Genomic DNA, 24,424 nt, shown 5'->3' with positions numbered 1-24,424 from the left:
TTACTATGGCAGGAGTTCTGCACTTCACTCTGCTTTTATTTCTACATTGTGGATCATTTGTTTTCATTTCCACCACTGTGGATTCAGATGCAGCTTTTACTCTCACAGGAAACAGCACTAAGGTTCCTACCACAGGAGTTTATAGTAAGACAACAACTGAACCCCCCAAAACCACAGCAACGACTGACCATCACACAGCAGACAGAGCAACTCCCAAAGAAGAAGAAGAAGAAGAAGAAGAAGGTCCTTTGGAGTTAGGTGAGTGTGTATCAAGTATTTACTTTGATTTTTATATTTTAGAAGTTTAAATCTCTTTAATTGATCTCTCCAGTGATCTAAATACAGGCTTTATAGTGAACAAATGAATACTAAAACATTTGTTCAGTGTTCTTTTCATGATTCATAGCTTTTATTGTCACAGGATTACAACTTCATGGAAATATCTTCATGAGGGAATTAGAGCTAATCTGCCAAATGCACTTTTTATGGTAATTGACCATAAATAGAAACAACCATGATGTAACATTTTTGAGTGTAAATGTGTTCTTCTTGACTTTTACTGTGAACAAAGTACACAGAAAGTACATTTTGAGGGGGAAAAATGTGATTTTTTAAAGTTTGTATCATTTAAAAACAAATCCAAACTCACAGCTGGTGGAGTTCTGGGAATACTACTCATCAGGTTTCTCACTAACTCACATATGTCAAAGGTCTCATAAAGCACCATCAGGTTTCATGACTCATTGGTTTACAGTTAATGTTGCAGACTTAAGGTTTCCACTTCAAGCCAAAGTATCATTCAGGGTTTCTCGGAGCTTCTTAGATTCTCATGATGTAAAAAAAAAAGCTCTGTGCTGGTTTGCATATCTGCGGTCAGAGAGTCAATGTCCGAGGGTTGGGGGAGGATGTTCCACATTGTACCCTGTGAGCAGTGAGACATTGTAGCCCTGTGTTTTCTCCTGATGAAAACCAGATGTTCAATGTGATGCCTCGGACAGAGAAAAAAGAAAGCAAGAAAGAGACCCCTCCCACTCTTTAAAAACCAGACGTGTGTAATGTTTACTGTATATTCATCTATACATTAAGCTGAATGTAAATAGATGCAAATATCTGCTGCCAAAAACTCACACAAAGCATCATTTATATTAATGTAGTCTTAGGTTTGAAAGCTGGTCCGTGCTACTTGCTGTGCTCTACAGCGCCCTCTGGAGGTGGAAGAAAGAACATAAAGAGTGGAAATAGGGTGAAACAGCAAGCCTGGTGCTGTACCATAATATTGTGAAGTAAATATGTTGAATCTTATTTGTTTCATCTGTACAAAATCAAATGTTACAAACAGACTCATCGGACTACTTCCTGTCTGGGTGTAGTGACTTACTTAGAGAGCTTTAGAGATGCTGGTTGTCAGATTTTTTTGAAAGGGACATAACATGCTTTTCGTGATTTTCTGTCATAATGTTATAAAGTTGGATTTTAAACATAGTCGAACTTCTAAAACTTGAAAACTTAAAACTGCTCCCTGAAAGTCAAAAGTCTGGGCTTCATTCTTCTTCCTCATCGAACTGACATCACATTATTAATGCATGCCCACAAATGGCTGTCCTTTCAGCAGCCTATGTTGCTAATGTTGTTCCATAAGTTGTTCCTGTTGTCCAGTTGCATATTTCAGATCAGATTCTGGTTCGAACTTGTACAGATTTTATTTGAGAAGTTTCCATTTTGAGTAAAAAACAAAAAAAAAAGAAGTAAAATACCACAACTTTTTGTTTTCAATAGCCTGCAAAGCCAGCGAAAGGAGCAGTTTCAGGAAATTAACCAATCATCAGGAGGGGGGACCTTAAAGATACACGAGCTAAACAGCTTGTCTTATACAGAGGCTGATCTGAGTGTCTCCATAAAGAGCCAGTATAAGATAAATAAGGAGTTTTATAAACTATAAATCATGCAAAAATGTTCCAGTGGAGCCTCAGAATATAAATATAGACTTTGAAATGTGCATGATACATCCCCTTTAACATCATACATAACCAGGCTTGTGGTTTCCCGCTGTTTCCAGTCATTATACTAAGCTAAGATAACCAGCTTCATATTTAACAGAGAGTTAAAAGCGTCTCATTTAACTGCAAGTTAGCAACTAAGCATACTTTCCAAAATGTCAAACTATTTTGTTTGAAAGTTAAGATGAATGCAAAACAGTTTTTTCTACAAAGTCCTGATCATGATTTATAAGGTATGCATGTTACTCTGCATAAAACAGTTTGCGTTTTTGTAGAAAGGAGATCCATCAGGAGCATTAAGGTAACAAAGAAGCCCAAAACGGTCCTGAAGAAACCCAAAGTCATCGCCAAGAAGCCAAAGGTTGTTAAGAAACCTCAGGTCAAAAAAAGTGGGAACAAGTCAGTGACAAAGGAGACAGTCCCACGTATGTATGAGGAAAAGCCTCGATATATACAGTATGTCAATCAGTCAATCAGATATTAGTAGCAAAGAGTTTGATATGCTTTAAACATGCAGGGTTTACTGTGTCAGACCAATTCAAGTGCTCTCTAATGAAGTTTTAGACCCAGGTATTTGTTTAAGATCAACTGAAAAACACTTTTTTTTAATATTTAACCCTTACATACTGTTCAGAGTCAAATTTGACCCATTTTTTAACATTTGAGAGCTGTAAAAACACCAAATACGCATTTCTACCAGCTGGACTTTTCCTAATGTGATCCACAGTATACTAAAATGGAAACAAAATGCATCTTTTAAAAAACATTTTGTACAGCTGATGCATATTTTTGTAAAGTACAAGTTCAAACATGTCTTTTTCCCCCATAAATAAATAGAAATACACTTTGTTTACTTTCTGGAAGCTTCATTAAGGATTAATCAACCATGTATTAATGAATATGAACAGTATGTAAGGGGTTAAACTTGCTTTAGACACTGAATTGTTATTCCAGGTAAACCCTACCAATAGTATCATTAAATAAAGCATAAAACTATTTGCTAAATTAACACAATTAAGTGTTAATTTTTCTGATGTGACGGGTGTTCCCTCTACTACACCACAGTGCTGATAGGAGACATACTGTATTTATAAATCTTTATAAAAAATCAACCTAATCTGCTGTTTTAAATAATCGTTGACTGGAAGCACTAACACTGAATAATGTGTAAATACTGAGTCAAAGGTGTTATCTGTAGTTTCTCTTATCTGTCGCCAGCATTGCTTAATAAAATGGGTTTATATTCATATATACAGCACTGTGCAAAAGTTTGAGGCACTTTGGAGGTTTAGATCCTTATCCATTATGCATTACCATCAGGGAAGCGTCTGATCGGCCCCAAATTTATTCTGCAGTAAGACAATGACCCCAAACATACAGCCAGAGTCATAAAAGGACTATCTTCATCAACGACAAGAACAAAGAGTCCTGCGGCAGATGGTTTGGCCCCCGCAGAGCCCTGATCTCAACATCGTGGAGTCAATCTGGGATTAGAGAAAGAAAAAGAAGAGAACGAGGCAGCTGAGACGCTGAAATCCGCAGAAGAAGAAAAAGTGTGGCAACTTCTCCGAGATGCAGGAACGACAGATGTGCAAAGTACCTGAAAAACTGTGTGCAGGTGTCAAAGCTACTTTTAAAAGGAGCCTCATTTTACTTTTAATGCCTACAGCTTTTGCACAGACTAATTCATTTCTCATTAATCATACTCAAGTACTTACTGATATAGTTATTTCCTGTATCACTTTTAACAATTCTTTAATACTCGTGGGCAAAGAAACAAACACATTTTTTATCATTAATCATTTAAATGTTTCATATTTGTTCAATTATCTCTTCTATTAGTATTTTCTCCAGATTGTTTTTATCCAACATAGAGGTCTTAAAAGCTGCTTCAAAGTCTGCCATGAATGTTATTTTGATGAATAAAAATCTGGTGTTTTTTGGACCAGCAGATTGAGACCCAGAGGGAACTATTTCCTCCAGATAACGGAGTCAAACAGAGCGCTGGTATGATGATGAATAAAGGAGCGACTTTGTAGGCTTGGGGAAAAAATGAAGGGCTCTTTGTGTAACAGTGAGCAGAGCAGGTGGATCTAAATGAAGGACACAGCAGGCGCAGGAACCGATGAATGTATCTCTATTTAAGATCAGACGATCCAACAAAGACTGAACTAAACAACCAGACTTTAATACGATCTGAACTAACGAGGGAACAGGTGAACGGACAGGAGGCTGACGAGGCTGATGCAGAGCAGGTGTGGAGGGAAAGCAGAGGGGAGAGGAGTAGAGAAGGCTCGAGACTTAGAAGAAAATAACACAATACAGACAGGACAGTGACAGCATCAGGACACTTTAATTAAGACTTTCAGTCAGTAATCACAGATAAGATCCACAAGTAATAGTCTTGATAAAGAGACAGGATTGTTGTCCTTTTAAAACAGCCCAAATCACCTTTGTGGCACAAATGACAATCATATTTTTGGTGTAATTATTTGATTTAAAAAGGGAAGGCAGAAATAAAATGTAAACATGAGTTAAAAAACAAAAAAACTCCTCCACCTCCACCAACCTCCACCCCTGTGGTTCCTTCAGTGGGTAGTCTATTATTTTTATTTTTATTTAACTATTTCAGGTTTTATATCGCTCTTAAGCTTCTCAGTAGCTTTCCATATGCATTAAAATCCAAAAATTCAAGTTTTGGTATATGAGTATGAATGTTTAAGCACCAAAATGCAGTTTTCCCAAGCCTTCCAAAACCTTTTACCCACATGACCTGATGTTGGTTTCTGCATGATGATGTACCTACATATAAACGAGTATAAAAACTTCAGCTAAGCCAGTAGTCAAACACACACAGAGGGAGCAGTCACTGTTGCTGCTGCTCCCACCAGTAGACATCTCCGGATCAGAGCAGAATCCAGTGTGATTAACGGGTGTTATTCATTGCGAAGCTCAGGCTCTGTTCTCTTCTCCCGGCTTTCAGCAGCTGTCTTTCCCTCCATGAGGTGCATTAACAAACATCTCACACACTCCGACTCAGCGCTGCGACTGCATCATAATATATGTGGATAACCTTACATGCTCTAACATACAGAGAGCGAGTATGTTAGGAAGACAGTTAGTGAACTGTGCATATGTAGAGGGTGATACATCAGTGCTCTAATACATGTCACTGCTTTCTGCTAATGGCTGAGTGGGCGTTTCCATTTAAACAACTTAGAAAAAAATGCAGATAGAGTCGTCCTTTAAAGAGAGGAAAGAAGGCAGCAGGAAATGGAGAAGAGTTTCCAGAGATCAACAGGAGTGATAAAAACAAACAATTATCATTTATTTTCTCTCCTTGTGGAATTTATTTACCCAGATAATCTGCTGGGTTATGAACTGCTTCAGTGTACAAAAAAAAAAACTTGAATGTTATTCTCCTCTGGGCATCATTGTATGATTGCCAAGTTTCTCTGGCTCAACTTCAACAGTTTCAAAAAGAAAAATTGTGGTTTGGCAGGAATCCAGTGGTCAACAGCTACAAAGAGACATTTAAGAGCTGAGCAACAGTTTTGACTCAGCAGAGATCCTGCAGGACTACAAGGCAAGAGGGGGAAAGGGTCTTTAAAAGGAAATGCCACCTACATTTAGCATTCATTTACACTGCTTCTATACTTTGGTGTGAGACTTTTTTAGCAGCCAGTAAAGCTTCCTGGCATGAAGAGAAAGTTTGAACCAAGCTGAACCCTCCAGACAACGAGAGTCTGTCAGAGGAAGCTGGACAGGTTTAAAGAAACTTCATCATTTCTCTTTTTCTTGCCCTCCTTTTTATTTTTATTTTTATTTAAACTTGCTTCTTTGGCTTGATATTTGAAAACATTAGTGTTGGAAATCAACTAAGATTTAAGTGAAAGTTTCAAACCTTGAAATAATCCTTTATGTTGTGTTTTGAATGATAAATTATGGGCGGAGATTTAGTCACTTTATCCAACATTCAGTAACCTTATTATATTTTCATTTATTCGTGTTTTTTCTTGCTTGTCATTTGTTACATTGATCAAATGTGACAAATCTCCCTCAGTGTAACATAATACCTGTGCATAATATAGCATTAACCTAGAAACACAAACCTTTTTCTCCTCTCTTGACTAATTTATCATTTTTACTCACGATAGTTGATCTTGTAATCTCTCAGCTACTCACTCACAAGATCAAGTGTGTGTACATATGTCCAATATTATAAATGTACGTGTGTGTGTGTGTGTGTGTGTTTGTGTCATTGCAGTGCATGTACAGTAGTGTGCAAACCTGCATACACTGTGATATTATACAGAGCAGTGAAGTACGTGGAGATGCTGGTTCCAGACGGTTTCTTTCTTCTAATTGAAGTTTGCATTTGAAATTTGACTTTTTTTATTCTGTGATTTTATTCCTCCCACCAGTTTTTGTTTGTCTAACAGCACTAAATGCTACAGTAGGCTACCCATTTCATTGGCTGGTTGTTATGGAGATGATGTTTTGATTGTCATCAGCAAAAAAACACTGATTCTGATCGTGGAACTGATTCAAGATTTGATCAAAAATCCCAAAGTGGGTTGATTAAAACAGAATATATTAAACAAATTCAAGAAAGCTTAAAAACTATCATTAAAGCAGTGCAGGGATGTGATGTTATATGCTCTCTGGGATTTGTAAGAAGTCTTGCAGTCTCTTTCTTTTCAACACAGCATTTCATTGTGGGTGCAGATGATTGAACAGATGATTTAATGCACATCTAAATGTCAATGCGCTAATAGTCTGACTTTTACATCTGGAACCTTTGCAGCCACTTATTTTATTGCTCTGCCCTTTCCTGATATGACATGATGATATTCATATATGTGGCAAATAAACACCTGTTGACTGTGTCAGAATGTCCTCCGCTGGGTCTGGAGTCACTGAGGGTCAAAGACACTCAACTGAGGGCGTCATCCTACAAGCGCAGAGGTCTGGGTCCTCACCGAGGCCGACTCAACATCCAGGTAACCACGGAGACAGACAGCAAACCAAAAGTTTAATATACTACTTACAAGGGCAACATGATCATTGTGTTTATCCTGTGTGTGTCGTAGTCAGGGATCGAGGATGGAGATATCTATGATGGAGCCTGGTGTGCTCAGTATAGAGACAAGAACCAGTGGCTGGAGGTCGACGCTCAACGGCCGACTCGCTTCACTGGGGTCATTCTGCAGGGTCGGCAGTCCATTTGGAGGTCAGTACCGAAAGTCACCAAGCGCAGTATCTGAATGAGCAGAATGAAAATGTGTCTCTCAAACCTGTCTCTGAAGTGTTATTCTTTAGTGTCTTTACCCACGTAGAAGTGAAATGTGGCAATAAAATGGAAGTGAAAGGCTGCACTGCAGGCCTGAGAGAGTCTAAATCGCAAACTTAACACATTCACTCACTGCAAATAATTTGCAGACAAATTATAAATATAAAGACATTATTTAAATTAATTTATGTCCCCTAAAATTGGGTTACAATTATTATATTATATTAAAACTCAGGGTCAGATCATATGCATTGTTTCATTTCAAATCTTATGCATATTAACAAAACAAAAGGTTGGACAATCACTTTAAGATACACAAATATCAGGCTTGCCTTCCTGGATATATGTGCATTTTTTTTTCTCTAATGGTAGATGCCTTGTTTTGGAGCCGAGCTCATCTGCAGTGTTTTTGTTTGTTTGTTTGTTAGTTTTTGTGCATCATATTTGATAAGATATATGCTAAAGACCTAGATACGTCTTGTTCACACAGTTGGAACGTGGTGCATACCTACAAGGTGCAGTTCAGTAACGACTCGGTGGTCTGGAAGCCGTGTATGAACGGGACCGAAGAGGCTGTAAGTTGCTTTTTTTTAACACATTATTATCATCAGGTCCCCTCTGATTCTCATTTATTTGTTTTGCCCATTTTCACATTTCTAACTCAAAGTGCTGCTGCTTTTTCCATAAACCCAGCGCAGTCTAGAGAAAAGGTTTGTGGACTATGCAGGAGTATGAACTATCCAACAGTTTATAAAAACAGCCATAATTATCTCAACAAACTACATTAAAATGCTGCTTTAAATAATCACAAATAATAATGCAGAAGTCTCATAAAATAAGCATTCCTTATGTTGTTGAACAAGATAAAAGCCAATATGAGGTTAAAAAAATAATCTATTGCAATACTGGGCTCTATGTTATCGTCTGTTGCCATTCTGCTTAATAAATACTTTTACTTTTGCTGCTTTAAAGCTGGAGTGCAGGACTTTTGTCTCCCCCTCCTGGCAGTGAGAGTAATTACAAAAACACTTTCAACACATGCTTACTGCTCATGTTGCAGCTGTAAAACATTGGATAAATCGTTTTTGAGCTTCACACAACTGCCACCCAATGACTTCCATCCATTCAGTCTGATAACATTTAGAAAGTCTTGAAGAGCTGCACGATTAAATCATTTTATCCTCATTCAAGTTAGATCTTAACAGGAAGTTAGCCCATTGAGCATGTGCAGTATTAAGATTAAAAATGTGAGTATACTGCGAAATACAGAGAGATGAATCTGGTGGTGATAGACTTAATCAGCACTGTGTGAAGTCATTTGAAAAGGGATTGAACATAAGAAATGTTAATTTATATGTAAAAGTCCCGCCCTCCAGCTTTAAGTGAATATATCATCTTGTAGTTGATACTAAAATTTGTGAACTGATACGTCATCATACTCATCATGGTGCTCTTTATCCAGCATGTTTTACTGGTTTTGGTAATATTTAATTGCAGTCTTAATTGTAAACTGATTACATTTGAACCTTTATGCGTCATGTTGAAACTCATGCAGCAGATGCTAAATGTCATTTTGTGGAGGAAAATAAGAACGGGAAAGTCATTACAGTTTAATTCCTCCACAAGCTGCTACCGTCATTCCAACAAAAGCCTGTAAAGGAAAATTTAAATAAGGGGATAGGCTGCCATGATGAAAAACACAAAAATGATGTTTTCTTTTACATCCTGCAGTGAACGAACACTTCTAAGTTCCTCCTTTTTGTTAGGAGACTATAAAAGGCTTCATGCTTTGGTTAAACTCCTCTTTGCTTTTGGTGATTCAGGATGTCAGTACAGGTTTGGAAACACAACATTCTTGGTTAAATGTGTTTATTTGACTGGTTTTTCTGGCATGTGGGCCACAGCCACAGCTGACCGTGAGGTGTCAATCATGCCACAGTTTTTTCCACAGGGACCAGACTGGTAGCCTGCAACATTATATAACTGTAAGCATTTACCAGATGACTTTAAGTAAGTAGTAGTGAGTTAAAAAAAAAAAGTGTTTCTAAGTATTCAAAAGTGTTCAGAAGGAAAAAACAAAGCAAAAGAGAGTGAGAGATGCATAAATGGAAGCTAAAAATCATGATCATCTTCAACCATTTGTCCACAAGACTCTTAAGATGCAGTATATTTCACTACATCTCTTTGTGTTGCAGGTGTTTGAAGGGAACCCGGTTAATTCAGAGATACCTGTACTCTCCCTTTTCAACACTTCCACCGTAGCGCGTTACATTCGCATCAACCCACAGAGCTGGTACGAGAACGGGACACAGGGCGATATCTGCCTGAGAGCAGAGGTGTTGGGCTGCACAGTCCCAGGTACAAGAGGCCCAGCTGCTGTATATTGTTATATTCATTTATTTACACCACGTTTGGCCACTGTAACACACACCTTTCTCATTTTTATAGATCCTAATAATATCTACCCTTGGCAGACAGAGGCGACAGAGACCAGAGACAAACTGGATTTCAGACACCACAACTACAAGGAGATGAGAAAGGTAAAGCATGCATGACATTTCTTTGGCTTGCACGGAAAAGCGTTTGCCATCAAGAAATGTGTAAATAAAGCTCTGTCTCCAACTTGACAGACCGGCTAGTTTTTGAAAGCTCTGAAAGTGTGTGGTCTGGTTTCAAAAAACAAATATTATGGGAGGTTTCACTCCTTTGGAGGCAGCGTTCTCACTGTGCTGCCACTACCAGCTGGTCTGTTTGGAGACGCCGCCCGGCATCTGAGGGTCAGAGAACAGCTCACAGAAACAAACACGGGTCCACATTCCACACGTGGAAACTCATTTAGCATTTAAACACAACTCGAGCAGTTAATGAAAGAATAATTGCATGTTAATCATTTGTTCAGCTCACTCGTCTGTCCACTGACTGAGACTCTGCTCTCTCCGCTGATTCCTCCACTCATTACTTTGAGGGTGAATTCATGATGTTTACACACTTGTTAACCACACCACAGGAATTAATCCTCGAGGACAAAAGGCTTTTTTTTTAAAGCATCAGTGCACAAATATTAAACAGTGACATAGGTTAAGAGATGGGAGAGTATTTTTATGTTGATTAACAGAATAAAATAGCACAAATAATAATGTTTGACAGGTTAATTATGTGCATATTTGTTATTAATCTTTAGTTTTAAGGTGTTTTTGTGGCTTTTATTTATTTTAATGTGTAAAAACACAATATTTTGAACCCCCGCTGCTTGGATTCAATCCTGCGTCTCTATGTTCTTGTGCAGGGTTAGGGTAGATTAATAAAAATATTAAAAAATATACACGGCCGCCAATAAAGTTGGAATAAAATGTTTTTTACCTCTTTCCATGAAATGATTGTGACAATGTGATTTATTCTTGATAGATAAAGTGTATATATTCTCAAAATTGTATTGATCTATCTCATTATACCTGGTCAAAGGTGATTACTGATGTGTATGAATAGAAAATAAAAAGAGTAATGTGTCTGAAAACAAATTTATTCCAACTTTATGGGCGACCGTGTATAAAAGAAAAGAATAAAATATAAGTCACAATAGAATAAAGTGAGTAAAACCAGAAATGTTAGGAGTAAAAGAGTAAAAGTAATGAAGTAAAACAGACATAAAAGGTGGGTTATGAAGAAGAAACAATAAAATAGTAAAACTGGGTAAAATAGAAGATAAAAGACAGATTAATAAATAAATAAAATTCAATTGAAAGCCAAATTAAAAAGGTAGGTCTTAAGTTTGCTTTACTTCATCATACTGAAGCGTCTGCATGCATAGAGGACTAAATCATGAGTCCCAACTGCATAAAGAAATCATCATAAAGATAAACTGTAGTTAAGTTTAATGAGTGATAATAATGTGGATTTATTGATGCATTTAAACTGATTCAGTTAATAAATTACTAAATGTGTTCCTTTCTCAATATACATGAGCAGTTTCTGGTAGATGACAGTCACAGTTTCACTTCTTTCAACAGCTTGTTTTTAATAACTTTTCTTTTCAACAGTTGATGAAATCAGTGAACGAGGCGTGTCCTGACATCACCCGCATCTACAGCATCGGGAAGAGCTACAAGGGTCTGAAGCTCTACGTCATGGAGATCTCCGATAACCCGGGAAAACACGAACTAGGTGAGATGCACTAAAGACACAGATGTAAAATGTATCTTCATCTATTTCATCATGGTTTGTCTCTAAAGTGTGGAAGATCCAGTTGGTAAAGTTTAATCATTTTCATCAACCTAAAGCAAAAAACTTAAGTTCCCACCTTTAAAATGTGCCATAATTTGTCATCAGCATCATTATTTATCACTTAGGATTTGTGATAAATGCTACAACAGAGGAATCATTTCTTTTAATGAAGGATGGATCCCGCTTTAGGGGGTCAGAGGGTCACATGAGACACCTACAATGGCTGCCACTGTTTTCCAGTCCGTCCCAAACTACACCAGCGCTGTGTGAAACATTAGACCCGTGCAGAGCCGAGTTCCTCTTCGTTTACTCTGAGGACGTACAAATGTTTTCTTTGGCCTCCTCTGCTCGGCCCACATGGCAGCAGAGCGGAGAGGTTTGCCCGCCAAAAGCACATGGCAGTGAAGGCAGCACGGATACCAGGGAGGGAGGGAGGGAGAGTGGGATGGAGGGAGGGAGGGAGGGAGAGTGGAAGATAGTGATTGCTCAGTTGGCCGTGTGAATGTGTGGTAATGTAATCCTTATTGTGATTATAAAAGATAACAAGTGTTTAAACAATAATCTATCAGTAAATCTCTTGTGTTTTTTAATGAAGCTGCAGATCATTTGCAGATTTTTTCCCCTTTAAATCAGTTTTTCCCTCCACTCTTCTCCTGATTGAACTAATTGTTATGTCTACCTCAAAGTATTTTTCCAGAGAGCACTGTTGGTTTGGTGCTCTCTTAGTTTCTCTGGCTGAGGTTTCAGTTTTTTTTAATGGTATTTGCCATCTCAGTCATCACAGTAGGAAAATGCCAATTGGCTTCAAAGTAGTTAACATTTCCCACCCTGTCTCTTCCTTCCCTTTCCACAGTTTAACTTTTTTATTTTTAGCTCCCCAACCTTTTCAAACTAAAATCTTCTAAATAAATAGAAGTTAATAGGGGTTACATATCCTAACATGCATGCTTGCCGATTGATTATATGCTATTATTTAAATCAGCCAACTCACTCACTCACTATGTAAGAAACTCATCTCAAGTGTGCAGCGTTGCATTAGCAGGAGAGTGAACTAAAAACTCCTCCTAAACAGCTTTGAGGAGGATGTGTGAGATTTATGAGCTGCCTGTCAGTGAAATGTACGTGTACCAAACAGAAACCTCCAGGTCTTTCATTGCTTTCATGCAGCCGTATTTTGAAAACACAGAAAGTTTCAAGGATATTCTTCATCCTTAACTGCATCTGATTGATTTTTGATGTGTTGGAGTGATTATGTGATACTGTAATTATCAGCTGTTGGAGTTAGGAGCCTTATGTGGTCCTTCTTGCTCTGCCTTGATTTTAAAAATAATTGGATAGACTTTATTCTATCTGTATTAACTCATTTGGCCACTTTTAGACATTGTACATCAGCAACAGCAAAAGTAAAAGCTAAATATTAACCTTTACATACTGTTCAGGCTCTAATTTTACCTATTTTTACATTTAAGAGGAGCAAAAAACACCTTAAAAACGTTTTATTTTAGCCAGAAATAGGATAACTTAATCCTAAAAAATCCTCATATTTAATATAATTAATTGAAATTGTTATGTTCTCCTGTGTTAATTAACATTGGACCAATAAAGAATAAACTCTCTCTGCTCTCTGAAAGCTTTATAAAGGATAAATCACCAATTTATTAAAGACTGATGATGATTTGTGGCCCCAAAATTATGTATATAGACTAATTATGAAGTAATACTGTGAAATGCTCAAATATAAACAGTGTGTAAGGGTTAAATGGTTCAGTATTTCAGACCTTGTGTTTGTGTGTTGGCGTCCCCTGCAGGAGAACCAGAGTTTCGGTATGTCGCAGGGATGCATGGGAACGAGGTAGTGGGGAAGGAGATCCTGCTCAATCTGATGCAGTACATGTGCCAAGAGTACAAAGCAGGCAACCAGCGCATCGTCCACCTGATCAAAGAGACTCGTATCCACCTTCTGCCCTCCATGAACCCTGATGGATATGAGTTGGCCTTTAAAAAGGTACCTTGAACTGCATTTAATCCATTTAAATGATGTTTTATAGATGAATAATACTCAGACTCACTGCACAGGCTCCATCCTTCTTCATTTATTCAGGGCTCGGAGATGGCAGGTTGGGCCGCTGGACGTTACACCTATGAAGGGATTGACTTGAACCACAATTTTGCTGACCTAAATTCAGGGATGTGGACCGCCATCGAGCTGGAGACGGACCGCTCCAAACTCATCAACCACTACTTTCCCATCCCTGAGCAATACACCTCAGAGGATGCCTTTGTAAGTTTTTAAATACACATGCTGCATTTTTGGAAAGAAGGGTGTTGAAAATAAGCTCCAAATCTCTCTCATTTCCTTCTCCTTGCAGTATTTTTCTATTTATAAAAGTCAAAAATCTCCATTCCTGCCTCTTTACCTCTATATTCAGTTATGTTTCTAAGGAGTGCTGCCATATTTGATGACAACAGTGTAAAGGCAGCATAGCTGTAAATAATTGTTTATGTGGTTATCTGTTTCAGTTTGTCATAAACATTATTTTGCAACAAGGAACAGCTTGTAAGAAATAGAATCAGTCTCAAGTCAAATTTGAGAACATCTACCTTTATTTTTACTATTGCAGAGAAACAACGGTACTAAACATACTGATAACTTTCTTAGTATATGTCTACAGCTTATACGGTGTTATAAGCAGTGTATAAACTATTACAACTGGATTTTACTATGTTGACATTCACTGTCTGTTCATATACCGTTATCTAGTTTAGGATGCTCACAGGAGGGGTCATAGTCATTTATAAACAGTTAAAGCTGCTAACAACTACATTATAGTGTGTTAAACAATTTATTAAAAGATTATATACTGCTTATTAATGCCTAATAGGGTGACTTTAAATGTTACCAATAAATGATGTCTCATGTTGCATTAAAGCCACTATGTGCAGAATTTTAAAAGTGTAACTCTGGCGCCCTCCAGTGGCCTCACATAAAACAGACATGGGTGCAGACGATGTGTTGTTTTCAATACAGGGTTACTACCTGTGTTTCAAGCAGTGTGTTTAATGCTCATTTTAAAGTATCGCATAAGAAAAGGTGGATAGAAACGGCAAAATTCAAAGAAAAAAAAGCCCTCAATTTTGCAAAAAAGTTTTCAAACTTGAGGTTTTTTTTGCCTTTTTCAACAGAGTTAATGCCTTAAATAGAAGCTGAAATTACCTTTGCTGAATAAGTTCTGCAAACTTTTAACTCACATGACTGATCAGCTGTTTCTGCTGTCAGCGTTTTCTTAGATATTTCTACAATTCACGAAAACATGGCTGATAGAAGTAACAACAGCATGAAGATGAAAGAACAGTTGAAACAGTTTCCTAAAGACCTCTCTCCATTATTTCCTCATAGATGGCCGAAAACGGCTGGTTTTGTTTCAGGCTCACAACCACTATTTCTTCTACTCTGTTTATTATAGCCACGCATAATATAGCCACATCTAGTGAAACAATGTTTAATTGCCTAGTTTAGCATAATTTATTCGCTCCAAACCAGTTGGTGGAAACATGCCTAATTTTTTTGTTTTTTTCCTTTTATGTGGCATTTCAAAAGTTTGCTCAAAATTAATTTGTGACAATTAGATGGAAGTACAGCTGCTTTCTGCCATAATCTCTAAATGGATTATCTCACAAAGCCCATGTAGCTTTAAATATGGAAATAAAACTTTGGGAACATAATGCACCTTTTTAGAAAGTTGTGTAATCTGTCCTCTGCTACTGTATTCCTTTTGTCTAAATCTCCATCACTAGGTGGCGCCAGAAACTCGAGCTGTCATCAACTGGATGCAGAACATCCCGTTTGTTTTAAGTGCCAACCTCCACGGTGGCGAGCTGGTGGTCACGTACCCGTACGACATGACTCGGGACTGGGCGCCTCGCGAACACACACCCACTCCTGATGAGAGCTTCTTCCGCTGGTTGGCCACAGCGTATGCCAGCACCAATCAGGTTCGTATTCCTCGTCCTTTTCAAACACTGATCTTCAGGAAAGAAACTGGCTTCACTACCAACTTAACATGTTGTTGTAATGTCATGTAACCAGGTGATGTCCAACCCAGACCGGCGGCCCTGCCACAACAAGGACTTCCTCAGATACAACAACATCATCAATGGAGCCGACTGGCACAACGTACCAGGAAGTAAGAATGTGTGTGGTTTTTTAAAGTTAACTTAATTGGATCTAATTTTAACTTAAAGCTCAGATATATACAGTTTTGAAATTACTATACCATTATTATATCTATTGATGGAGGTGAGATTTGGTATGTGTCATCCCTACTCTTTCAATGAGGCTTAAATATGAATTAATTGGTGTATCTTACTGTCGATCAACATATTCTTGTAAGTAAAATGTGTTATTATACATGATTATTATACTTTATTGTTATCCCTCTTTTTGTGTGTTCCATATTAGTTATTACATTTTTAGAAATAATTCAGTCTAGTTTTTCACTCTTGACCCCTAAAAAGACAGAGAGGTAAGAGACATGATTTGACTTTAGCACATTTAAGTAAAAGTTACTGTTTAGCTTTAATAATGCATTAAAAAAAGTGTTATTAATTGGTTTTAAGATTCTGCTGTTAATAGTTGTTGTCAGTCACGCTGAAAACCTCACAGATTAGTTGGATTAATGCTCTGTAATGAGCTATTATATTTGACACCTTCGTAATTTTAATAAATGAATTATGTTAATTCATATTTCAAGGCTGACCTACAGTAAACGTGTATAATCCATCATAAATATTGACTTCAGCTAATGGTATTTTTTCCATTTTTAAACAGCCCTTGTTTCTGTGAAAAAGAAAATTGTGCAAAATATTCATATTAAAAGTAAATAAGAGACTTTAAGAAGCAGGTAGATGAATGGAAGTATTACAAAAAGACTTTAAAAAAATAAATAGTATATTAGTATTTTCATTACCTGGTTGATTGATGACACTTTAACTGCAGTCTAACGGAAATATGATGAAAATGTCCTGTGTTAATGTGCAGAAATGGACAGATTTAATGTCTGTATGTTGTCCGTCTTTGCAGGTATGAATGATTTCAGTTACCTGCATACCAACTGCTTCGAGATAACGGTGGAGTTGTCCTGTGATAAATTTCCTCATGCCATCGAGCTTCCTATCGAGTGGGAGAACAACAGAGAGTCTCTGCTGATTTACATGGAGCAGGTCTGGACGCTACTGTTTACATCTTGGTTTTGATTTTGCTTTTCATCTTTAACCCCAATTTAAACTTGATTGTTTTTAATCTTTTTCTGGTTAATCCTTATATCTTAAAACACTCTTTTGAGTAACATTGCAATTCGTCTTATAGAGTCTCCACACATATGAAACATGTAAGGTGGAGAGAAAATCCATGTAACCAATTATTAGGCAAATAAACAGAGGGATACTACATCAACCAGCAAAATGACAATACGATATTACATTACAATATATCTTATTTGTGATTTATTTACCCGCAATTTTATGCTTTATATCCACATCCCCAATAAAACAGCTAAAAGTTCTTTTCCGTAACGTTTTATTTTTAGGTCCACCGAGGAATTAAAGGCGTGGTTCGGGATAAAGACACAGAAGCTGGTATCCCTGATGCCATCATCAAGGTTGATGATATTGATCATCATATCAGATCAGGTACAGTCTTACATCTCACATAATATATGAATTAATAAAGTCTTTGGTTGGAAAACATAAAGAAAGATTTTTGTATGTTGTAACAAATGTATAGTTTGTGTTAAATGTAGTTTTATATTGACTCCTCTTGCTCAATTTTCATCCAAAATAAACACTTTAAAGTTGGCTAATAAAGCTAATTTGATTCATGCACTCCATGGCAAACTTCTATATGAAAAAGAAGAAATGTAGTGTATAAATAAGTTGAATTAAGTGTTTTAACAGTACAAAAGCCAATGGATTTTGAGGGATATACTTCGATCTTACCATATAATATAACACCATTACATTACATGGCAATTCAATTATTTGTTTTCATCATATCCTGAGTTTCCCCAATAGTCATCCTCCACCATTTCTTTCTGCAGTGACTGATGGTGACTACTGGCGTCTGCTGAACCCTGGTGAGTACCGGGTAACGGCCAGCGCACAGGGCTACTTCCCCTCCTCCCGTACCTGCCACGTCAGGTACGACCACTACCCAACCATCTGTGACTTCCGCCTCACCAAGGTGCCCAAGCAGAGGCTAAAAGACATTTTGGCAAAGGGGGGGAAACTCCCCAAAGACCTGCAGCTCCGACTGCGCCAGCTACGCCTCCGTAAACTCCGTGTCACCACCAAGGCCCTCAACCAGAGGCGTGCTGCTGCTGCTGCCAGAGAAGCAAAGAGGGTGTGATGATGATGATGATGATGATGATGATGATGATGATGATGATGATGATGATGATGATGATGATGATGATAATGATGATGGAGGATAATCTGAGAACAAAGCAGGACTTAGTTCAGTTCACGCTGGATTCAGAGACAGCTCTTCTTCACTGGAGTTCAATGTCATTTTTTTCTTTTTTTAAAGCTGTTATTTAACCGGGACAAGACAGCTGGGCACCATGTGTGTTTTCAGCATCACATTGTTTTTACACCTGTAAACACATCTGAGTTATGAACAGTTTCATCCTCTGCTGTGGAGCAGCAGAGCGACTGAGGAAGCAGCTTACGGTTGCTGTTAAAGGACGGCAAATTTTCTTTAATTGTCTTATTGTCGACAAATCTCATGTGAAGAGCCAAACGAACAATGAATTTAATCTTCTTACAAGTATTGTGTGTTAATCCAAAGCCTGATATGTTATTCCTCTGTGTGGCATATCTCCATTTTTGTCCAAAAAATATTAAAAATAAGTAAATGAGTGACAATGTTGCACTGGGTGATTCTTCACCCACAGAAAAAGCTCCAAAGAGTAAACAGATACTAGAACTTCAGTATTAACACTGGAACATGTCTCCCAGGGCAACAGTATGGCTCAGTGAAGTGATTTTAATAGTTTTTGGACAGCAGAGGTCTGCCACACAGAGGAATATGATATTAGACTTTGGATACAAACACAGCCATATAAAATATGTATATATATAAAGTCATATTACATGTTTCAGATTTGATTGTTCTATCACCAAGATTACATGTTCAGTTTATGCAAGTACAATAAAAGAATCTGTTGACCCACAAGAAATCTTTATATATGAAATGAAATATGTTTACATTGTGTAGTTTATGTGCAGCAGTGACCATGCACAGACTTTCCCCAAAGCAAACAGTATTTTGTGACATTTAACTAAAGCATAAAACACACAAAGCTAAACCAAACAGCCAAGAGAAGAAAGATAAATAGCACTCCCTTTTCAAACATAAAGTGAAAACACATATTGGAATAAACATGTATAATAAATGTAGTAATGCTTAAATAAGGTCACACAAAAACAACAATTCCAAAGTATTATTTAGTGATAATGTTTGCTGTTTGTTGCTGCACCCAGCAGGTACACAGATGACCTGAGTGAATCCACTGTATCGTCTCCCAATCTCCCCAAAAACACCTGATTTACTTCCAGGGTTCCTCAAGTACATTAATTCATCTTCATTCATTCATTTTAAAGCTTTTCTATGACAGCAGCATACTTGCACAGTGAAATATTTACTCTTTTTAAAACAACTGCCTGCTTAGAGAAAGTCTTTGGTCAAGATTTGAACACAAAAATGGTTGGATCTGGTAAAAAAATAACTTATTATAGTCTGATTTTTTGTTGTTAGGATACGAAATGTAAGAAAACACATCACATATGAGGTTTTATACAACCCCAATTCCAATGAAGTTGGGACATTGTGTAAAATGTAAATAAAAATAGAATTCAATGATTTGCAAATCCTTTTCAACCCATATTCAATTGAATACACTACAAATACAATATATTTAATGTTCAAACTGATAAACTTAATGTTTTTTTTGCAAATATTCACTCATTTTGAATTTGATGCCTGCAACATGTTCCAAAAATGCTGGGACAGGGGCAACAAAAGACTGGGAAAGTTGAGGCTCAAATTTATGATGCTCAAAAAACACCTGTTTGGAACATTCCACAGGTGAACAGGTTAATTGGAAACAGGTGAGTGTCATGATTGGGTATAAAAGGAGCATCCCCGGAAGGCTCAGTCATTCACAAGCAAGGATGGGGCGCGCTTCACCACTTTGTGAACAACTGTGTGAGCAAATAGGCCAACAGTTTAAGAACAACGTTTCTCAACGTACAATTGCAAGGAATTTAGGGATTTCATCATCTACGGTCCATAATATCATCAAAAGATGCAGAGAATCTGGAGAAATCTCTGCACGTAAGCGGCAAGGCCGAAAACCAACATTGAATGCCCGTGACCTTCGATCCCTCAGGCGGCACTGCATTAAAAAGCGACATCAATGTGTAAAGGATATTACCACATGGGCTCAGGAACACTTCAGAAAACCATTGTCAGTTAACACAGTTCGTCACTACATCTACAAGTGCAAGTTAAAACTCTACCATGCAAAGCGAAAACCATATATCAACAACACCCAGAAACGCCGCCGGCTTCTCTGGGACCGAGCTCATCTGAGATGGACTGACGCAAAGTGGAAAAGTGTGCTGTGGTCTGACGAGTCCACATTTCAAATTGTTTTTGGAAATTATGGACATCGTGTCCTCCGGGCCAAAGAGGAAAAGGACCATCCAGATTGTTATCAGCGCAAAGTTCAAAAGCCACCATCTGTGATTGTATGGGGGTGTGTTAGTGCCCATGGCATGGGTAACTTGCACATCTGGGAAGGCACCATTAATGCTAAACGGTACATACAGGTTTTGGAGCAACATATGCTGCCATCCAAACAACGTCTTTTTCAGGGCCGTCCCTGCTTATTTCAGCAAGACAATGCCAAGCCACATTCTGCACGTGTTACAACAGCGTGGCTTCGTAGTAAAAGAGTGCGGGTACTACACTGGCCTGCCTGCAGTCCTGACTTGTCTACCATTGAAAATGTGTGGCGCATTATGAAGCGCAAAATACGACAACGGAGACCCCGGACTGTTGAGCAACTGAAGTTGTACATCAAGGAAGAATGGGAAAGAATTCCACCTACAAAGCTTCAACAATTAGTGTCCTCAGTTCCCAAATGCTTATTGAGTGTTGTTAAAAGGAAAGGTGATGTAACACAGTGGTAAACATGACCCTGTCCCAGCTTTTCTGGAACGTGTTGCAGGCATCAAATTCAAAATGAGTGAATATTTGAAAAAAAACAATTAAGTTTATCAGTTTGAACATTAAATATCTTGTCTTTGTAGTGTATTCAATTGAATATGGGTTGAAAAGGATTTGCAAATCATTGTATTCTATTTTTATTTACGTTTTACACAACGTCCCAACTTCATTGGAATTGGGGTTGTACTTTGCCACCCAGATTTGAGTTGTTTTATATCCCAACTATAGTCAACCTAGAGATGTGAACCCAACAATAAAGTGGGAAAAGATGCAAGTAACATCATAAAATCAACAAATGAACAAACACAACATGAATGCAGGTCAGTGGGTTTTATTTGTGATCACCAACCATCTGGATCAACAGGTCTCGAGCTTTCTGAACTTCTGAGCTCATCTCCGTTTCCTTCACAAATGTGTGGAAGAGGAACCATCTGCGGTCTCTGATCTCAGACAGGGACAGAGCGTCATAGAGATACATGAGGCTGCAAGCTCCTGGAAGATCCTGGAAAAACGAACCAAACAGGAGGAGACATCTGAATGAAGAAAGGTCTCAACTATTCCCCAAATGTGTCCAAGTATCAAATATGAGATTACAGACTTTAATTAAAGTGTCTTTGTAAACTGCAGTGAAATTATCTTCTGTGTGTTTTTAGATAATGTAAAGAGATCTTTTATTTCTGTCAACCCTCAAAACCTCGTCTACAAAGCAGGGGCGGCCATTTTTTTGGATGGTAATTTTACTGTATTGTATCTCTACTGAAAACTGTAGTAGTGGTAGTGATTTATACAGTCCTTATTAACAATTTTCCAAAGAGAATGCACAAAGACAAATAACATGAAGGAATTAAATAAAAAGGGGAAAAAACAACATTATTTAACTACACTAATCAGATTTAAAAACATATATATCTTCAGGGCTTTTGAGAAGACGTTTAGCGCTGCAGCACCAGAAGCCACCCGCTCGCACTGCCCACCATTTTTTCTTCATTTGAATTGTTCGCACACCCTGAAACCCTGAAACCCAAAGAGATGATAATCTTTTACTAAATTAAAAAGATGAATTACTACAATTCTGAATCTAATGTAATGTTCAAATCCCTTTAATATTAGATCATATTCAATTTTTGTAGAAATATGAGAGAAGTCAGACATTTTCAATTAAAATCATTGATTTTTTGGCACCATATTTGTATGCACTTATGTACACTATATTAATACAATGTGCAAGTAAAGATGGCAAAACAGCATTTTATTTTTTCTCAGAGTTGTGGGGTGCTGATTTAATTAACATTTGGAGGCTAAATGAAAAGTTTCTGGATACAATCTTTGTGCACAAGAAGCGTGCTGTTTTTTGTTGAGGACAGTCGAGTGCGTTTTTCTGTCAAGCTCACCTGTTTGTTGGCCAGAACCATCAAAGGCAGACCGGGGTTTGAGGCCAGCAGCTCATGTAGATGCTTCTTAGTGACGGGGAAGAGCTGTGGGTTGGAGGAGTCGACCACGAACATCAGCAGCTCAGCTGTGGACATGTAAGTCTGCCAGCAGGGCTGCAGCGCCTCTTTATCTCCAACTGACAGACAAACAACAGAGAAACTGGATCTGAAGATTTTGGTGCCAAAAAGTTAAAGCCAACAAAAATCACACAAATGACAGCAGGATATAAAACTGTGTTCAGTATCAGTTGTTATTGTTTGAGTCTGGCCTTCAAACACTTTCAAACTCTGTGCTTTAAATGTACAACTCTCTTGATGCACAACACTAAAATCCAAATAACACGGGGACACTTTGACAGTTCAGACTTACTCTCCAGGAAGTCCATGTGCAGGTCGTCTCTGTCGATGGCGAAGGTACGAAGGTCTTCTTTTGGCTCAGTGTCCCGCTCCAGACAACCAGAGGCCAAACCACGCAGCAGGCTGGTCTTTCCGGCTCCATCCATACCCAGAACTATTACTCGTGCTCTGCCTGACGCCACGGGCCTGAGCTGCTGCACACAGACACCATAAACATACACATCAGATATGGACTGCTAACTAGATATCTCAGTTATTGGATGACCCATCTTCATAGTTCATTTTAATTATAGTGGCTATTTAAACTGCTGCATTTTAGCCTGAATTTAAACAGCTTTATTCTTCCTACACTGCAGAGGACTGGCATACAGATGAGAGCTGTGTATTTCTGTAATAAAACTAACAGTCTACTCAAAGATGAGCATCTTGAAAACAGTCTTCTAGTGTCAAACTCTGCATGTACATCATTTACTCAAACATCCAGCTGTCAGAAGAAGAAAGAGAACATGTTCTTGTGTGGAGAGCGACTTAAAACATGACTTGACTTGAGTTAACTTAACATGATTTAACTTGTAGAGTTCAAAACTGGGATTATCAGGGCCTTTCTAAGTTTTGGCTAGCAGGATATGACTGAAAGCTAAGAGTAAGTGAGACTGTTTTGTCAACTACTGAAGCCCATTTAGTCATTAAAAAAAAAAGAAAGTTTCTCATTATAAAGACTTTTTTCCATCACATTGGCGGAAATGAGCTTCCATAGTCAACCTTTCACAATAAAGCTAAACTTCTCAATCCAGCTTTTATATCACTAATGAGCGTGGAGCGTCAGCGCTGTTGCTATGGTTACCAGTAGCGTTAGTACTGTTGCTACGGTTACCAGCAGTGCGTTTCGGCCGCGATGGGGAAAAAAAACATTTAAAAAGTCTAATTACGTTTATTAATGATCTTAATTAATTAATTGATGTTGTTTTTTTTTTTGTTTTTTTTACCATTGGCGCGTTTTGAGCTCCATCGGCCATGGAAGGTCCTCGGTCCTCAGCTTGGACTTCTCGATCCTCTTCATCACTCTCACCCTCCTCTTCATCACTCTCTCCCTCCGCTTCTTGCTGAAGGTCCTGAAGTTTATTCATCTCGAAGGAGTAGAGGAGGAGGTCCCAGAAAAGATAGGAGAGTCCATTCATAAGACCCTCTAACACAGTGCGGAGAAATGTTCTGATCCACTCAGACATGTTGACTCCTAAATAAAGAGCTTTGAGGAGGAGGAGGTGTAAATAAACCCAGTGTGCACCTCCTCCTGCTCCTAAGGAAACCACTCTAATCAAATAAAAACACACTTTTTAACAAACTAAAAATAAATAAATAATTATTGTATTTTTTTCCCCCTTAAAATTATTTTATACAACTTTAATTATTTTGTGAGCCTGTCTGTTAGAGATGGGACAAATACTTATATGCTACAGGTTCAAATAGTTGTATTTTGACAGCTTTAATATACTTTAGATAGTTCTGTCATTAATATATATTTTTCTCAGGGTTCATTAACTTATCTCAGGGTCCTCTCTGTAGAAATATGTGATTGTTTATTATGAACCATTATTATTATTAAACACTATAGTAATTGTTCTTGTTCTTATTTACGTTATCCAGTGAAATGAGTAATTTAGCAGAGGGGTTTGAACACTTGCAGAGCGTTGTATGTTAAATTCTCATTAGGAGCTGAGCCACCACTAAAGGTCTGCTCCTAGAATCGCCCCTGGTTTTAACCCTCACATACTGTCCATATTCTAGTTTGCCCCCCTCATAATTTTGTCCATACAACCACAGATCTGTTTAGAAAGCA

The 24,424-nt window shown here is 37.9% G+C and overlaps 2 protein-coding genes across 2 annotated transcripts; one reads left to right on the top strand and one right to left on the bottom strand.

Annotated features, from left to right (window-relative positions):
- On the top strand, positions 1 to 18,407 carry LOC133986000 (probable carboxypeptidase X1). Its single transcript, XM_062425761.1, has 14 exons — positions 1 to 258; positions 6,891 to 7,000; positions 7,091 to 7,230; positions 7,781 to 7,865; positions 9,486 to 9,648; positions 9,739 to 9,830; positions 11,328 to 11,451; positions 13,320 to 13,516; positions 13,613 to 13,792; positions 15,307 to 15,504; positions 15,599 to 15,695; positions 16,592 to 16,731; positions 17,097 to 17,199; positions 17,607 to 18,407. The coding sequence occupies exons 1-14, from the start codon at positions 6 to 8 to the stop codon at positions 17,912 to 17,914; spliced, it is 2,190 nt and encodes a 729-aa protein (XP_062281745.1). The 5' UTR covers positions 1 to 5; the 3' UTR covers positions 17,915 to 18,407.
- A 2,724-nt stretch (positions 18,408 to 21,131) lies between these two features.
- Positions 21,132 to 23,813, bottom strand: LOC133986381 (ADP-ribosylation factor-like protein 9). Its single transcript, XM_062426203.1, has 4 exons — positions 23,574 to 23,813; positions 22,601 to 22,781; positions 22,192 to 22,367; positions 21,132 to 21,302 (listed from the first exon to the last, which is right to left on the bottom strand). Exons 1-4 carry the CDS (start codon positions 23,811 to 23,813, stop codon positions 21,132 to 21,134), a joined length of 768 nt encoding a protein of 255 aa, XP_062282187.1.
- Between the last annotated feature and the right edge of the window lie 611 nt (positions 23,814 to 24,424).

This window comes from Scomber scombrus, chromosome 9 (assembly GCF_963691925.1).
Source record: "Scomber scombrus chromosome 9, fScoSco1.1, whole genome shotgun sequence".
NCBI classification, from domain to species: domain Eukaryota; kingdom Metazoa; phylum Chordata; class Actinopteri; order Scombriformes; family Scombridae; genus Scomber; species Scomber scombrus.
This window is presented reverse-complemented; position numbering and strand designations above follow the sequence as displayed.

What these genes read in the sequence shown, in the direction of transcription:
- LOC133986000 (XM_062425761.1), top strand. Translation starts at nt 6, where the DNA reads ATGGCAGGAGTTCTGCACTTCACTCTGCTTTTATTTCTACATTGTGGA. An exon ending in CTGGCACAACGTACCAGGAA is followed by an intron (nt 15,696 to 16,591) that starts GTAAGAATGTGT and finishes CCGTCTTTGCAG; the next exon opens with GTATGAATGATTTCAGTTAC. An exon ending in TGATCATCATATCAGATCAG is followed by an intron (nt 17,200 to 17,606) that starts GTACAGTCTTAC and finishes TTCTTTCTGCAG; the next exon opens with TGACTGATGGTGACTACTGG.
- LOC133986381 (XM_062426203.1), bottom strand. Translation starts at nt 23,813, where the DNA reads ATGTCTGAGTGGATCAGAACATTTCTCCGCACTGTGTTAGAGGGTCTT. An exon ending in GCACATGGACTTCCTGGAGA is followed by an intron (nt 22,368 to 22,600) that starts GTAAGTCTGAAC and finishes TTTGTCTGTCAG; the next exon opens with TTGGAGATAAAGAGGCGCTG. An exon ending in TGGTTCTGGCCAACAAACAG is followed by an intron (nt 21,303 to 22,191) that starts GTGAGCTTGACA and finishes TCGTTTTTCCAG; the next exon opens with GATCTTCCAGGAGCTTGCAG.